At 41.7% G+C, this 17,217-nt stretch overlaps 1 protein-coding gene across 1 annotated transcript; it reads right to left on the bottom strand.

Moving 5' to 3' along the window:
• Positions 1-13,113: 13,113 nt before the first annotated feature.
• LOC147151652 (D(1) dopamine receptor-like) lies at positions 13,114-16,543 on the bottom strand. The gene is made up of 2 exons (XM_086017856.1): positions 16,251-16,543; positions 13,114-15,519 (listed from the first exon to the last, which is right to left on the bottom strand). The coding sequence occupies exon 2, from the start codon at positions 15,235-15,237 to the stop codon at positions 14,113-14,115; it is 1,125 nt and encodes a 374-aa protein (XP_085873982.1). The 5' UTR covers positions 15,238-15,519; positions 16,251-16,543; the 3' UTR covers positions 13,114-14,112.
• Between the last annotated feature and the right edge of the window lie 674 nt (positions 16,544-17,217).

Here is a 17,217-nt window from a genome sequence, read left to right as displayed (position 1 = left end):
CAAAAGGTCCTCAGAACAGTGACAGAAATATTTCAAATGTGTGCAAACAAAGCGTGTCTAATGTACACATTTATACTACACCCCTATATATATATATATGGCATAACTGTGGCATATATATGTATATGTATTGAACCTGTGAAAGTATGGTACTCCTTGCTATCTAAGGCTTTGATCATTGCGAGTGTGTCCTTAGACATTTGCGTGTGCAGCCAGTCTTTGTCCTGACTTACTCCCACGTGGCTTTTCTATAAAGTGAAGCAGTAACCCCTACCCACCCTTCCAAGAAATAATAAGGTTGTTCCACACACATTCACTAGAGATTAAATTCCACAAATGTGCTGACCTCTGTAATTGTACTTACAGTAAATATGAGCAAGAAGAACTGTGTTAAAGCTTTCCACAAAGAGTTGTCACCGATTTTTTTTTCAAGATAAGTTATAATCAAAACTTCATAATTTTTCTTCTTCTAGTCATGTTAACATTTTCTCAAGATTCAGTATTGGCCAACAGATGCTAATCGAGATTCTTGTGAAACATATTTATTCATACAAAAGCTTTAATATCCTTTCTGGCTCCATATTGATTTATTGATAAACAGGTCAGCTACGCAGGGGAGCAGACTTCCAGATGGGACAATTAAAGAGGATTAACATTGTGCTTGCTCAGAATAAGTAACCATGTCCACTTCCGCGCCCCTCCTTCTCTTGCCCCCATCAATGTTTATGTAAAGTGGTTATAAGGAGCTACTGAAGGTTGTGTATTATGTTTCACTCAATATTTTTTAGTCTCAACTTGTCTGCAACATCAACATGTGATCATTTTGGAAAAACGATGTAGTCAGCCAGACACTGTTGAGGGTTGAGAGGTGGTTGGGATTGCCGATGGCCATTGGGTGCTTGTACTTGTACAGTATATCTGGACTAAGCAATTATACCAGTGTGCACACTGATCCAATTAGGTCATCACGAGGAAGCAAAAATGAGACTCTAAATTTAAACATGATGTTCCATGCAGGTTTTTGAAATTCCAAACAGTCCCTTAACATTACACAGATTTTCATGTTAGCAGTTGTGTGGTCCATTTTCATTTTCTTATGTCTGTGGTATCTCACAAATGTTGGTTACAAGCTGATGATTCCTAGGCGCTAAAATGACATGAAATACAAATGTACCCAGGTGTCAATTTTCGGCCATTTTTTCCAAGTCTGCTGTTGTTGCGAATTTGTGTTTGCGAATGATGCGCTCACAGCCCTTATTTCCTTCTGTACCCTCACAAAGTGCCTTGGCTTGACCCACACTGTAAAAAACACAACTGGTATTTTTGGGGGGAAAATTGAAATCTATTTGGTTTGACATCGGCTCAACTTTTCTGATGCATCTCATATACAGACAGTACAAGCATGCGTAGCCTCCAGTCATAATTTATTTGTGTATGTAATATACTGTGTGTGGTTTAAACATCAGTCCTATTCTCTCTTTGACAGGCAGAAAAAAGGAACGAAACAAGGAAGAAAGAACAAATTCCAAGCCTATGACAGTCAATTACATACAGAACAGCAACACCAATGAATCCCTCAGAAAAAATTAAATAAGTTTAAAGAGGTGGGGGCGCGTTAATAGACGATTACATAGACAGAAAAAATGGGATTCCGTCTGGGCTTAGTCCAGCTATTTTTTTTTAAGTTTCTCGTCTATCGTTTATTGCCTACAAATAGACATCCGTCATAGGCGGATAGGCGGACCTGTCCGTCACATCGGCGGTATGCCCAGCTCTGTATACCATGCTAATATAGAGAAATACAACTTTTTTTTTTTTTACATTAAGGATCCATTCAGCACTGCTAGACTTTTGAGGTTTAGCACTCATATAAACAGAAAACAATAGGTTGTCGTGACATATTGTGGTTATATGTCCTAATGTTAATAGCAGCCCTCATTCCGTGTTCATCTCCTTGTGGTGTATGGGCCCATCACATCTTTTCTGAGGGTTTGTGATGCCTCCGGCTGCAAACTTGTTTGACATGTATCCTCCCCCAAATAGAACAAATTGTGTTGACTGTCTGCTCTGCTCCTATGGAAGTGAAAAAGCGGCACAAATGCCCAGCTGCAGCACCATCTTCCCGCAACAATGAATGTTTGAGGTGTTTCTATTCCTGGCCCATCTGGGGACGCCGCTTTCTCCCTCTCTTCGCGTTATCCGGACCCTCTTCTCTTATCATGTCTTTCCCTCTGTTCATCCGTATCCCTGCCTTGATTCATGGCTTCAAAGATCATTTGGCCACAACTGAAGTGAATTTGAAAATCATAAAAGCAAGTTTAAATAGTCACTTGAAAGTAAACATCTTCCAACAAATAGTCTCCAAATCCCTGACTTGAGATGATTACTACTTTACACATCATGATGGCAGATAATTTCCTACAGCTCAATGAGGACAAGACTGAGGTCTTAGTTATCGGTCCCGAAGGTCAGAGAGAGAAGCTTTTACCAAAACTACACATTTTTAATCCCTCACACTGTGTGAAGAACCTTGGCGTCATTTTTGACTCTGAGCTCAGTTTTATTCCTCATATTAAAAATGTAACCAAGATTGGTTTTTATCACCTTAAGAATATCGCCAGAGTCCGCCCGTTTCTCTCTCAGGCTAACACGGAAGTGCTGATGCATGCCTTTATTTCCTGTCGTTTAGATTACTGTAATGCCCTGCTCTCTGGCCTCCCGAAAAAGAGCATTTCACCACTGCAACTACTGCAGAATTCAGCCGCTCGGGTGCTGACGAGAACCAGAGGGCGGGAGCACATTACGCCAGTTTTGAAATTGCTGCATTGGCTCCCTGTGTGTTTCAGGATCGATTTTAAAGTACTTTTATTAGTTTATAAATGTGTTAATGGTCTTGGGCCATCTTATTTATCTGATTTGCTTTTATCATACCAGCCCTCGCGGATCCTGAGGTCCTCTGGCGCCGGCCTTTTATTTATTCCAAGGGTGAGGACCAAAATGCATGGCGAGGCTGCATTCAGCCATTTTGGTCCTCACCTTTGGAATAGCCTGCCAGAGGATGTCAGGTCTGCAGAGACTGTTGATATTTTTAAGAGGAAGCTCAAGACACACCTTTTTAGTTTGGCTTTCAACAACTTTTAAATAATTTATCTTTTCTTTTGATTGAAGATAATTCTATGTTTTGCTTTGAATGTTTTAAAGCACTTTGAGTTGCATTTTTATGTATGAAAAGTGCTATATAAATAAAATGTGATTGATTGATCATGAAGCACTTTTAAGTTACCTCTTCAGTAATATTTTAAAATGATCTGTCAGCACGCTGGTGAGTACTGATGCTACAATACACAATTTCATCCCTCACAGAGCTGGAAAGCAAGCTGGAGGTATGGCGATGGCCAAGCTGAACCGATGAATACAAAGTACACCGGCTTCAAAGAAAAAACAAACCCATTCTGGTTTGTAAAGCTACTGTGACGACTCCAATACCGAGATTGGAAAGCCTACTAAAACATTAACTGAATAAAAGCCATTGTTCTACTTACCTAGACTAAAATTTGTTGTATTTTAACATCTCATTTGGCTTTAGTTTGTATTGACTTCAAGACAACAGTTGAGTACAACAACTTTGTTATATGGGAAGCACAGTAAGCCTGGGGGCAGATCCAGCCCCGGACCTCTGACTTAAGGGGGCACATGAAATGCATGGGGAGGCCCAAATATTATTAATACCTCACATACAGTTCTTACTTAGCTCCATTTGTTGCGACTGTACTCTATTCTCACACCAGTCGATATTCTTGAATGGTGACCTTTGAGACTATCTCTGGCAAGTATTACAATAGACATCGACGCCATCTTAAGTATGTTGAACTATTTTGATCATGTCATTCTAACTCAATTTTACAAAATATTATTTGACAATTTTATAGCTAATCTGATGACCACATCCAATATTACAGATGTGCGGACAAATCACTTTGAATGGGTCACCTGGATCAATTGGTGTCTGCAGCAGAAATAATTTGAAAAAAAAGACAAGAGCATCGATCTTCATTTTGATGTCCGAAGGGTTTGTGGTTCCCGCGGTTTCTTTTACGACAATACTCTTTTTTTAACTCTTTTTTATTTTTAGAGATCTGTGCCTCAAGTGGCGGGGAAGAAGCATCTATCTCCTGCGTGGAGTTTACATGCTTACCTTCCACATTCCAACAACATGCACGTTAGGTTCACTGATGGCTGTAAATTAGGTGTGAATGTTTTTGTTGGTTTATTATTATAATTATTATAACCGCGCTCTGATTGGCTGGCGAGCAGTCCAGGGTACACCACCTCTCGCTTCATGCACTATGGGAAGTATTGAAAAGGCGTGGATGGAAATTTGTGAGACTTTTCCACAACCTGCCTGCAACGTCTTTCTCGCACCTTCATGCTTTCTCACTCTTTCTGTGCCTCTGTTGGGGGTGTTTGTTCAGCTTCACTCAGCTGTGGGGTGCTCAGTGCTCCAGTACTGTTGTTCCACTTTTTAGATAAACACAGCAGGATCTCTAAAACGCATCTGGCTAGTATTGTCTAAACTTCGAGTCACTTCTGTTTTTTTTTTTTTTTAACTTTTTTCTTGTTGCTACACTACAAAAGAGTGAAAAACAAATAGAATATATGACTATGAGAATAGAGTCTAAATATTATACAGGAATTGATTTTGTGAGAAGGAATCTTCACACGAGAGGGTCTGGGTTAAAATCTCAGGTCCTCCTGTGTTTGCATGTTCTCCAAATGCTTTCTCTACATGTTAGGTTTATTAATTGACTCAAAATTAGCAAATTGTCCATAGATCAGAATGTTCCCTGCAAATGACTATGATCAGTGCAGGGTGAGAGTGGGATAGGCTCCAATTGACCTGCAACCCTGATAGGACAAGTGGCATGTAAAATGGAAAGGGAATTAATACAATACAACTGTGAGGCGGACGTGCTAACCAGTCGACCACCATGCCGTTCATTATGTTTTCCAAACAATGACATTATTTTTGCACGTTAACACCATCATCATTCTCATCAATTATGTGATATGTGATTGTTTTTATTTTTTTTCTTCTTGCCGTTTACCCCACTAAATTGTGATATGTGATTGTGTTTTAAATTTTTTTCTTCTTTAATGTTGACCCCAAAATAAATTGAAGTGGTTCACAATAACAGAAATTTATATTCAATATCAAGCTCAGCATCTATTTTTTTTTTTAAATCATGTTTTTCTGTTTGTGTAATGCGTTTTTGAAGGTCCAGCACATACTTTACGCATGCTGTGATCAGTGATTTAATGAAAGGAGACACACTCCAGCAGTTGGCACTTTCATATAGGAATAAATAAAAAGGTCAAGGTTGTTAGCTTGAGTCATCAAGCATCAAATAGGATCCTTCATTTCCAGTACTGTAAGTCACTATTAAAGAACATTAAATCTCACTTTAGTCTTTGACGTGGAAGACTATAGTCTCTGATCACATTCAAACAAATGCTGCAAATATGTTTGTTCCTGCTTCTCAGTGTAGCTGGATAATGACCCTAAAATGAATTCTGTTTTTGACGGGAAAAAAACCCCTGAATATTATTTGCTAGCCAAGTCAGTGACAATGTCAAGAGCATGCTTACCTATTGAAGACAAAAGTGAACCCAAGCAAGACACACAAATGAGCAGCTAGTGAAGGTTGCTTAAAGCGGAAGTCTGTCATGTTTGGTTTGTTTTGGTTTTGGGCTTTCTTTAGTTTCATGTTTTGCTCAGTGTTCTGTGTCATGATTATTGTGTCCACCTGTGTGCCATCCACTCCCTAGTGTTGGCCAATCAGCTCCCTCCTACCTTGAGTCTCTTGTCCAGGTGTTTCTCGTTGCCTCGTCAGTGTGCTTGTATTTAAGTTGCTAGTTTTTGTTTAGTTCTTGTCGGGTCATTGTTGTCTGGTCGCTGTTGTCATAGTTGTCCTTGCGTTTGTTGTTTTAGTCTGAGTTGTTGATGCTGTCATGGTGACAGAGTTACCGGTTGTGGTCATCTCACCAAATCAAGCCTTGTCACCACCTTCAAGCCAAGCCTCATAACCATGCCAAGCCTCAGTAACCGGTCAAGTGTATTTCATTTCATTTTCATTAAAATATCATAAACAGTCCTCATGCCTCGCCTCCCTGCATTTGGGTCCACCTCCATGCCAAATGCTGACAGAAGTCAACCCAAACATATTTTTTTCAAGAATATGTTCCTAGGAGGCCCACTAGTTGAAACACAGCATTCTGATTAATTTTGTGTTTGTGGAATATATGTTAAGCAACAAAATGTGCTCATTTTTAGCCATCTCTGGGGCGGCCATTTTGTCTTCTGTCGACTGGAAATTACATCACAACTGCTCACAACGACCAATCACGGCTCAGATTCAGAAAACAGGTCAGCCGTGATTGGTCGTTCGAAAGGAGGAAGTGAGTCTGCCGTAAAGCAATTCAGGACATTTGTATTTTTTTTTGTGTGCCAGGGTTGATCCCATCCTCCTCAAAGTTGCTTAGTGCCTATAAAAACGATACAGACCCCCCCCTTGGCATGACCAGCTCCAATTCAACTACTTGTAAGTCAATGTTCCATCAAAAGAGTTGGGAAATGTTTTTATTAAGGTCAAATTCTTACCCAGTGCTGCTTTAAACTTAATGTGACAGTTAATTAAGATAAATTAATTATTCACTCATCCAACAAACTGCAAGTAGCAAACACACAAACCATGATGATTAACAACATCATGATGGAAAAGGTTCAGCATCGTATGCCGCAATGCATCCTGAGAAACGAATCGTGCAAAAGTAAACAAACAATGAGTTTCTTTTTTTCATCACAAGAACCGTTGACAGTTCGTTTAAAGTGCATTAAGTTGCCCAGCCTTGCTCTAGATTACTACGGCTGTTTATTTTTTAAAAACTGCATTCCATACAACAGCAGGCTCTTTCTAAAGGCATTCATTTAGGCCTAGCCCTTGATTGTTCCATTAAGATAAACTAAAAGCTACAAACATGGTCCCTTTGTGAATTTGGACCAATTTATGTACAATTTCTAACCATAAACAGTACTTATTTGTACATAGGTATTCAATTGTGATCCCTATAGGTTACATCACAAAAAGTTGTACCTTGTAGAACAAAAATGGTCCCCTACAGTAACCTTTTATAACGTTTATTTTCTTCTGAGAGTGTACAAATAATGTATCTTTGTTCAAGTGTCTATGTCAACAGATCAACGATATACAGTATAATGACAGGCAGAACAATTAAATGCTCCTCCTCTAGATGACAGAAAGTACATGTTAATCTGCATGCCCATATTTTTTATAACATTTTTGTTTAGTACCATGACATGATACATTAGCTGCTATTTACTACAATGAAATATGCGCCTTGGCTCATATAGGTTGGAAATCAGATAACGATCAACACATCTCGATATTATTGATATTTTGTCCCATCCCAACCAAGCCAGGCAAAGAAGCAGTGAGATGACTCAATCCAATGCAGCATTGCTTTCAGGAAGTAATCTTTCTGCAACTTCCTCTATTCTATTCTGTGACATAAACATCTGTTTTGCCCAAACACACAGATGGTCACGATTCTCCCTCGCACAAGCATTAACACTGCCGTAGTATGTGGTCTAAAGCCGAGGCACCAGCGTACGCATCGTATGTATGGCCATCAAGCCTTGCTATTCATCAACCATCATCATTTCCACTGACTGATTGGTTCTTCTTATACAACATGACTGCACCCCCTTACATCAGCTCTCTCCCTTTCTGTTGTCATTTCCCTCTTTGGTCCGCTCGCCCTCGTTCCCTTGCTCCTTTCCCGGTGGTGGGGTCACAGGCGCCGTCCTCTCCACTGGAGCCAGAGTGACGAATGGCAACGCGGCACTGCCAGTGGGCTGCAGCGTAAACAGTAAACAGAGTGTGGGTGGAGGAGGAAAGTGGTGTCATAAGCAAAGTGGAGACCAAACTAGGGAGTCCAATGGAGTGGCTCACTGCAAAGGACAAACGCTAAAGGTCAAAACGTCTTATTTTGAATGAAATATTATGGCTCCGGGTAATGAACAGGAGTATTTATCCAACACGCAAAGTAAAATAGTGTGCGACGCACTTTGGTTCAAGTCGCTAAAATCACCCTCTTAATTATGCTTATCTTGGGTGTTATGTGAGTTATTAAAAATGCATTACGCTCCAGCTCAATTATGATCTGCCAGTTGTGAATAATACATTTTTAATTGGGGGTAATACAGATATTGCAAATTGTTTGATTGCATTTAAATCCCCCGAGGATGTGCCAGTGGAAAGTGAGTGATAAGGAAATCATTGAGTACATTAGCAAGCTGCTCGCATGGCCAGCTGTGCCTGTCTATTAGTGGGGAGCAAGTGACAACAGAAAACACTTCATGATAGATGTGACAGCAGGCCGACCTTGCTGATACTTTTAGTAGGTTGGGTTATGTTATATTTAAAGAGAATCCTCTCACTTTCTTTTTTTCCCCTCTCGGAGCTGCCATTGTTTGATACTTACGTAAGACTTTCTTTCCTCTCCTTGCCCTGTCTCAGTAAATCATTTCCCCAGGGTGGGTCGTTAGCATCATGCGAAGTCGCCATGTCTGACATCACTTCTAGGATGTGCCAATCCAGGACAACAGCAGCACTTTGAGAAGCTCGCTGGGGAGGAAACGGAGAGAAGTTGTCTCTATTTACACCGTGTTGATGCCATTGTGAGGATTCTGGGCCACGCTCTGGAACAGGTGAAAGCGCTGCACAATCACAGTCGCCACCTCACTCATCACTCGAAGTGATATCAGTCGTAATATTAGGGTTGACATCCAGTCATGTAGCCATTAAAATACTTAATCATGTCTGATTTGGCCATTAAATGTCGCATCCCATATTGGTTTGATTTTTCGATCTTTCATGTCCAGTGCATAATACTTCATGTCTGCAAAAGAGGAAACATTTGCAGAAATACAGACATCACTTCGAGGCTCATCCGTGGTTAGACAGTGTCAGTAGAGATCATTCATTCATTCAGTTCATTGTAAAGTGTGTCGCAAGTGTTTTCACTCGCTCATTTTGCATGCATGGTAAACAAAATATATATTCACTGTCAAAAGGTTTATATTTTGGGGAATACAGTTTTCAATGTGTCAATGATTATTACATATATTATTGTCTTTCATGTCCTAAGAGAAGCGAGACAGAAGACAAATACTATTCAATTTAAGGTCGTTTATCGTAATTAATGGGGACCAGAAAGGTGAAAAACCGCAAAGTAGAGGTTGATTTGTTTTTATTACAATCCTAAATAATTATTTGATACAGTGGCAATGCTAACGCAACAGCAGCCAACCTCCAACAGCTCCTCCCATTCAGCTCATGACTTCATGCAATTCTTTACGCAGAAGATTGAGCGCATTTCGGATGAGATTAAGGACACAACAAATCAAGCGCCTTTTATGAGTACCCGCGGGTATGTACGAAGCCTCAGAGTCAATTCATCTCTTTGAAACAACGCGTTTTTCCGCAATATGGCTGCCGATAATTGTATTTCTTTTTTTTTTTTGGTGAATACTTTTTGAAAACCCACGATGCACTGAGGCCTCGAAACTCGAACCCCGAACTGGCGGGGGATTACTGTATTAACATTTTGTATCCTCTTCTTCCTTCCTGATTACTGCATCTGAAGTGACACAAGTCTACTACGCTGACCTGTCGCAAGAGCCCAGCCTTAAGGGAAATGCATGGGGGGCCTAATTACTATTAATTATTATTATTTTAGACTGGTGCCCCAAGTGCCAGTCTGTCCTCAGCTCTCGCTATTTACCCTTTTTTGCCGGTCCGTCCACCGTCCGCGGACTGTGTCCCCTTCCGGCCTCGTCTCTCCGTCCTTATTCATAAAAAATTATCGTCCTCCGACCCCGTCCGTCCTTGTCCTTTTAAAGCGGTTCTGTCCTTATATGTCCGCCCCTACCCAGAAAAAAAAAGCACCCGTGCATGATGCCGCGGGACGGATACTAACGGCAGAGGTTTATTTAAAGCTCATTAGCTGGCTAATTTACTATTCAAATACACTTACCTTACGGGCACCCACTTCTGAGTTAATGGTTTGACGAACCACTTGCCACCACACTTTGTATGTGTAAACAACGTGTATGTGTGTAACAAGTGAACTTTTTTTCCTCTTCGGGGAGTACTGCATATATATATATTTATATATGTATATAAATTAGTGAAACAATTCATGCCGATGCCATCATTAAACCTTTATCATATAGGTGTTTCTAACCCATTTTTGGGGCGCTTAAGCTCCTCTAAATTGAATCTCATCAGCACTAAAATTAATCTTTTTTTTTTTTTGTTCAGTTGTTGTGAGTTTTTTTTGTCTATGTGAACTTATTAATAGAAGATTAATAAATCTTTCTGCTGTGACGTGAAGACATTCCAAAAGTGTCTTGCTGGACACAATCACTGTCCATTTCGATGAGCTAGTTAGGGACAACATTCAATTGAAATGACTGCTGCTGGACTTAATCGTCAATCACTGATGAACAGTGGTCCAATTTATCGCTTCAAGGTTGTCAGGTTACAGGGACAGATTTTGATTCCGTGGGTGAAGCGCCTCATCACTCTGCTTGCCCTTCACACTTCAGTTTCCCACCCTCAGCACCTGAGTAGAACTAAGTGTAAAATTTTGGTGGCAGGTTCATCCAAAATATACAAAGTTACTGATGCACACTAAAATCATAACTCATGTTCTGTCAGTCCTTTAAGGATGAAATATTGCTTTTGTAATGACTTGAAAGAAACAATGGCCGTTGTAGGGATAACGCGGCCCCACAGTGGGTGTTCCAGCTTTATTATTCCGGGCTTTTCACTCCTCCAGCTTGAGCCTGTCACGTTGCTAATGACGGCACTACATCACCGGACGCAAGTGACACACGAGCACCAGAGTTATTTGAGAGGGACATTTTAGATGTGAGACACAGCTGGGCTTGTTAGATTTTGCCCTTTGGACCGAAATGTGCTACGGCTTGATGTTTGGAGGTCATTGTGGTTCAATCAACAGTACATAGAAATGAACAAATAGACTTTAATTAAGATCACTGAAGCATTACCGCTGTAGCAGAAATTCGTTTATATGTCTAATGAATATATCATAGAACATAATACAAGCTCAGCGGATATTACAAAGTACATTAGACCCCTTACAGGACTCACCAAAAGCCACTATAACTAACATTTTAGATACACTGTGTGTGTGCGTGAATGTGTATATGTGTGTATATATATATAGTAGTTTGTTTTTTGCCCCGAGCATGCGCACACACAACACGGTGCAGTGTGTGTGTGTGTGTGTGTGTGTATATATATATATATATATATATGTATATATATATATATATATATATATATATATATATATATATATATATATATATATATATATATATATATATATATATACATGCATGCTCGGGGCAAAAAACAAACAGCTACAGCTTAGAGCTAATACTCTCGGAGAACACTGTCAATGAGAGCCCCACTGCCATCTACTGTAGTGGTTGTGCAATGACACATTATTCTAGTACGGCGAAAAAAAAACATGTTCCCTGAGTCCACACGCATCGACGTAGACGCAAAATCGGTCAGCTTGATTCATCTCAGGTGTGATAAATCCCATTGCGTGTGCAAAATGAGATTTATCAATTTTCATATAGTCCCCCGATAACGCACAAAATGAACTGCACCACAATTTGCAGAAAAAATCCTGGTTGTTAGTTGATCAGCTTCTCTATTGGTTTGCTTGTCCAATCATGTTTGCACCTTTTTTTGTATGTGCCAGCCTTTAGTAAAATAGGTCCTAATCGCGAGCACCTATACACTCCATTCCATTATTGCAGGGCTGTAGTGAAGTCACAAAAGTCTGAGTCCAAGTCAAGTTTCTTGTCACAAAGGTCCAAGTGACGACATGCTTTGGCGCTTGGGTTAACCAATCAGATTACTATTTTGATCATCTGAAAAACGTCCTTTTGTTATGTCTGTGTTTTGAGTTTTGTTTTTGAGTTTAGTTTCATGCTTTTCCTTGTGTCCCTTTGTCTCTCGTTAAGTTAACGAGTCCACCTGTGCTTGTCATCCCGGTCTCTTGCGTTAGCCAACCAGCTTCCTCCTACCCTCTGTGTCTTGTCCAGGTGTTCCTCGTTGTATCGTTAACTTCTCTGTATTTAGTTGCCATCTTTCTTTCAGCCCTTGTGGGTTTGTCTGTTCTATCCTGTCTTTGTAAATCTTGTCAAAATCCAGTCCAGTAATAGTCCTAGTCCTAGTGTTTGTTTTGTTCCTTGTTGTTTTTTGGTTGACTTCAACATTTTGTTAGTTTATTATTCCAGCACCTTGTTTGCCTTTTGTTTTAAATTAAATACGTAATCTTGCACACAATTTTGCCTTCTGTGTTTGGGTCCTCCTCCACGAAAACCTTTCAAGTTTCTTTTAAAGGAGGAAGTTAATTTTCAGGAATAAAAACATAATTAGACTCGATCTAGTGGATAAAAATATTTTTCGAGTCTAATGGCTGAGTCCAAGAGAAGTCCGAGTCAAACTCCAAGGAGTCCGAGTCAAGTCCGAAAAAAACAAAAAAACGTGGAGTCCAGACTCGAGTCTGAGGCAGAACTTAATACTGTACTATTGCTTGCAGCATTTCATCACCAAACCGCCTAATTACAGTTGTCCATAAATGTAGCGGCGGGGCACTTGACATCCATCACAACAACTCAAATACAGTCCACTCCCATGTCGACCTTTTAGCCGAACATTATTATGACATTGTTTTCAGAAGGTAAGGCTGGTAACATGATTAGCTCATGCTAATCTATGTCGACACCACAGCTCCTTTCAGCTTTGACATGATTGTGCTGCGACTGCCGCATGGCAGTGGTTCTTTTCCTCTGGAACAGTGTCTAGCCAAGTCACTGGCTGAAAATCTCAGTGTGGGCTTGGTCGTTATGTTGATTAGTCCCACTGTTTCTAAACAGTGGGGTGTAAGTGCAAAATGAGACATTTTCAGAGACAGACATATAACTACAGATTTACATGGTTGTTTAATTTCACACTTGATGGGTGGGCAGGCACTCGAGACACACAACTAGCTGTATACAAGACATTAAAAAGTCTTCTTCAAAATGGACATATAAGTGATGTCCAGCTATGAAATTAAGACCAAATTGTAATAATCCAAAGGTGGTGTTTGTTACCCGTGAGCAATTTCAGACATAAACGGTTGAAATATAATTCTGTTTTAGACCTCATAGACAAACACATAAGTAGCGCAAAAGTTATCTTTGCCTTTTTCCTAAAATACACAGCAAAGTGAGACACTTTTTTTTCAAACCTCTTCAAACAGGGAGGGCAGAGATGATAAGGTTGAAAATGAATCTGGAAAATCACGTTTTGGGGTGAGAACACTAAGACACAACCTGCATGTTTTGACGCACTCACAGCTTTGGAAGGAAATTGGGATCGCTGGTCTGAACAAAAAACAACCTTCAAATAAAATGACAATGTTATTAAATCAATGCCTCAATGGTAAACAGTATTGTATGAACATTTTCCAGTGTCAAAGCAGTTTGCTGACATAGTTTCTTAATCTACAATAGCTCTCTGGCGTGGTGGACATGCTGCTGTACACTGAGTGTGTGATGGTACTGAAGCGAGCGCCGTCCGGCAACATTAGGGCCTACGCTGCCCAGTCATGGGATTATCTATTCCATGGGCCTCTCAGGACCGCAGCGCTGCCTGGCATAACGGCAAAGAGTCTTAATCCCAATCCCCAAATCCCCTCCTCTCATCTGGGCTCTCTTTCCATGCAAAGACATGAAGTAAGCGTGCTCACTCTGACGCTCCGCCCGGAGCCGGGCCACTTGCCCAAGTACACCCAGGGCCCGCGTTGGGTCAGCGCCTTCGGTCACTCGAGCACACGCGGGGCGGCATCTCTGTTTGAAGGCGATCCGACCGGGTTTAGCGGGGTTGGGGACGCTTGGACCCCTCTGCGGATGAGTCAGTGCTATGAGCGAGTCGTGAGTCATTTTTTGTTGAGACTAACTGTCTCGATGTTGTGGCCTCCCGGAAATTGTTTGTGGCAGCCCAGCAGGATGGAGAAGGCCTTGCGAAAATCTGCGTTGAAGGCATAGATGATGGGGTTGAGGGAGGAATTAGCCCAGCCGAACCACACGAACACGTCGAAGGTGGTGGGGCTGATGCAGGGGAAGGCCTGGCCTCCGCTCGAGCGCTCGCAGAAGGGCACCATGCAGTTGAGCACGAAGAACGGCAGCCAGCAGCACACGAACACGCCCATGATCACGGAGAGCGTCTTCAGCACCTTGGTCTCCCTCTTGAAAGTCATCTTGAAGGAGCTCTCCGAATCGGCGATGCTGGAGCCTCCGCCCATGCTGTCGTGACGGTTCTTGGCGCTCTCGGCCGCTCGCTCCAAGGCGGAGATCCTCCTGATTTGCCTCTGCGCAATGCGGTAGATTTGGGTATAGGTGACCAGCATGATGGCGACGGGGATGTAGAAGCTAATGAGCGAGGTGGAGATAGCGTAGGTCCTGTTCAGGCTGGAGTCGCAGTTCTCTGACGTGACGTTTGATCGCACAAAGGCGGAGGGGGGAGAAGCGAGTGATCTGAAAGATGTCGTTTGAGCCTTGTGCCAGTTGAGCTGCACCGGAATGAAGGAAATGAAGACTGACAGCGTCCACGCCACGCTAATCATCACGAACGCCACCTTGGGTGTCATCTTGCGCTCGTAGCGAAAGGGGCTGGAGATGGCCCAGTAGCGGTCCAGGCTGATCACGCACAGGTTGAGAATGGAAGCGGTCGAGCACATGATGTCGAAGGCCACCCAGGTGTCGCAGAAGGAGCCGAAGGGCCAGAAACCGACGATCTCGCTCACCGCCTTCCAAGGCATGACCAAAACGGCCACCAAGAGGTCTGACACAGCCAGCGAGATGACAAAAAAGTTGGTGACTTTGGTGCGCAAGTGGCGGAACTTGGTGACGGCCGCGCACACCAGCGTGTTGCCCAGCAGCGTGGTGAGGATGAGCAGCGAGAGGAAACAACCCGTCAGGACCCGACTTGAGGAAGCCTCGTCCGAAGAGCCGCTGTCGATGGCCGTTGTAAAGTTCCTGACATCCATCCCTGAACGTTTCATTCAAGTCATGTTGCGGGGAAATGCCGACGTCGCGACTGCACGATAACATGCCTCCAGGCTTCCCCGCCGTAGGATCAGTTTATCTTTTGATAAACGATGAAAGGAATGCTTCTCGAGGCCCAGCCACTCCGGGGGCGGCATGAGCCCTTTGACTCGGCAGATCGGATTTGACATAGTTTTAGCTTCAGTGCTCAACAGGTAACGGTAATTCAATTCCTCAACGTAACCAAACCTCTGCAGTTTCAGAGATCAGCTGTCTGCTCGGCGAGGTCATCAGCAAGCCTGTGAACGAACAACATGAGCGACATTACACTTGTGTTTGGCCGTTTTTGTCCTCAAACATTCTTTATGAAATCACACAGTCCCTTTCTCGCCTTTAGATGGCAATGATGATTTATGATGAGGCTCAGTTTGGTAACTTGGCAACTTTAGTAGAGCACACATCTCTTTATAAGGACAATGCGATTAATTCCTGCCAATAAAGATATGAAACAATTGGTAGGGCCAGTTTATGATCTTTAGTGGTATACTGGTACATGAAGAAAATGACAATGATTAAAATTGGCTCGAGAGGATTGAATAAAAATGGTGTTGTTCTTGTGATGTCATTTTTTCATTAGTAGTAATTAAACGACATTACTGCATCATATTCCCTAATTTTCATCAATTAAGGTAGGCAAAATATTTGAAACACTACTTTGTCTTAGGCAAAATATTTGAAACACTACTTTCTATTTGGTCAAATATTTTGCCTACCTCTATGGATGAAAATTAGGGAATATGATGCAGTACACCTGATTGCAAACTATAGTCACAATAATATAGACACTGTTGTGTTAGTCTCACTGACAGTTTCAACAAAAGTGAACATTGTCTTTGCTATTTGTAATCCATCTATTACACCACCATTCATTTGAGTGTGTGGGTGTACCTAATGATGTGTCTTTTTAGAGGTTCTTTACATATACATTTATTCCTGAATAAAATTGCTGTACATTAAGTGTCACACATACCTTCATCCACATCCAGTTGTATCATCATTCAATTCTTGTGCAAAAGAAGGCAGTTGTCCTTCCAAAATTTTCCATTTTAGAACAAAACAGCGTCAAATCCACGCAGTCAACATCCCCGACCCCGAACATCTTCAACAGTCCCGTTGTTTACATGTAAATAAGATCCAACATCGCGGATTGAGGTCTGCGTGCTCTCGCAGCTTCGGCGCGTCTCTGCGGACAAGCGCAGTGACATGTGCGCTCTTTCACACACTTTTTTTTCTCTCTCACAGGCGCGCTGTAGTCTGCTGACCGCGTCGCATTTCGGACACGGTGAAAACAAAATTTAAGCATACACACTTTGCCTTTCTGTTTCCGATTGAGGCATTTAACATAAGAAATGCGGTCCAGGACCAAATTTAATCTATTTTCTCCCTGTCGTGATTGCGTTTTCACGTCGATGTAAAATGTTAACATGACTATAATAATAATCTAAAATGTATTTACCATATCGCATTATAATAATAACAATAAAAAAATGACCCAGTTAAATTTGCACCGCTGTATAAGTTAAATGAACATCCAGGTTATAAAACAGAATCAGGACACCAGGCCAGGCAAGGAGGACACTGCCCCACTGTGGCCATCTTGTGGACAAAACAGTTAGCTGCACTTAAAGTAAAGACCTTCATCGAGACAGATTGAAGAGTGAGATTTTTGTGATTTTTTTGATTTACTTTTTTTTTTTACCCCAGCAATTTAATACTTATCACCTCATGATAATGGTCACAATTTCACCTTGAGGCTTGAGTCTACTCTGACTTATAAATCCCAGCAAAATCTGTCAGCATCACCGCAGTGGCCGCTCGTTTTATTCACTTCATTGCATGCAGCGCATAATGGAATTCAGAACAATCGTGACATACCAGCTGTCGCCCCACATCCATGCACATTGTGATGGGAGCTGGAGCGACAGCTTTTAGCCTTT

Source organism: Filicampus tigris, chromosome 2 (genome assembly GCF_054856515.1).
Source record: "Filicampus tigris isolate MCC_2025a chromosome 2, RoL_Ftig_1.0, whole genome shotgun sequence".
Lineage (NCBI taxonomy): Eukaryota > Metazoa > Chordata > Actinopteri > Syngnathiformes > Syngnathidae > Filicampus > Filicampus tigris.
Note: the sequence above shows the minus strand (reverse complement) of the source record. Positions and strands in the feature narration are given on the sequence as shown.

Coding starts and splice junctions, on each gene's coding strand:
- LOC147151652 (XM_086017856.1), bottom strand. CDS start 15,237: ATGAAACGTTCAGGGATGGATGTCAGGAACTTTACAACGGCCATCGAC.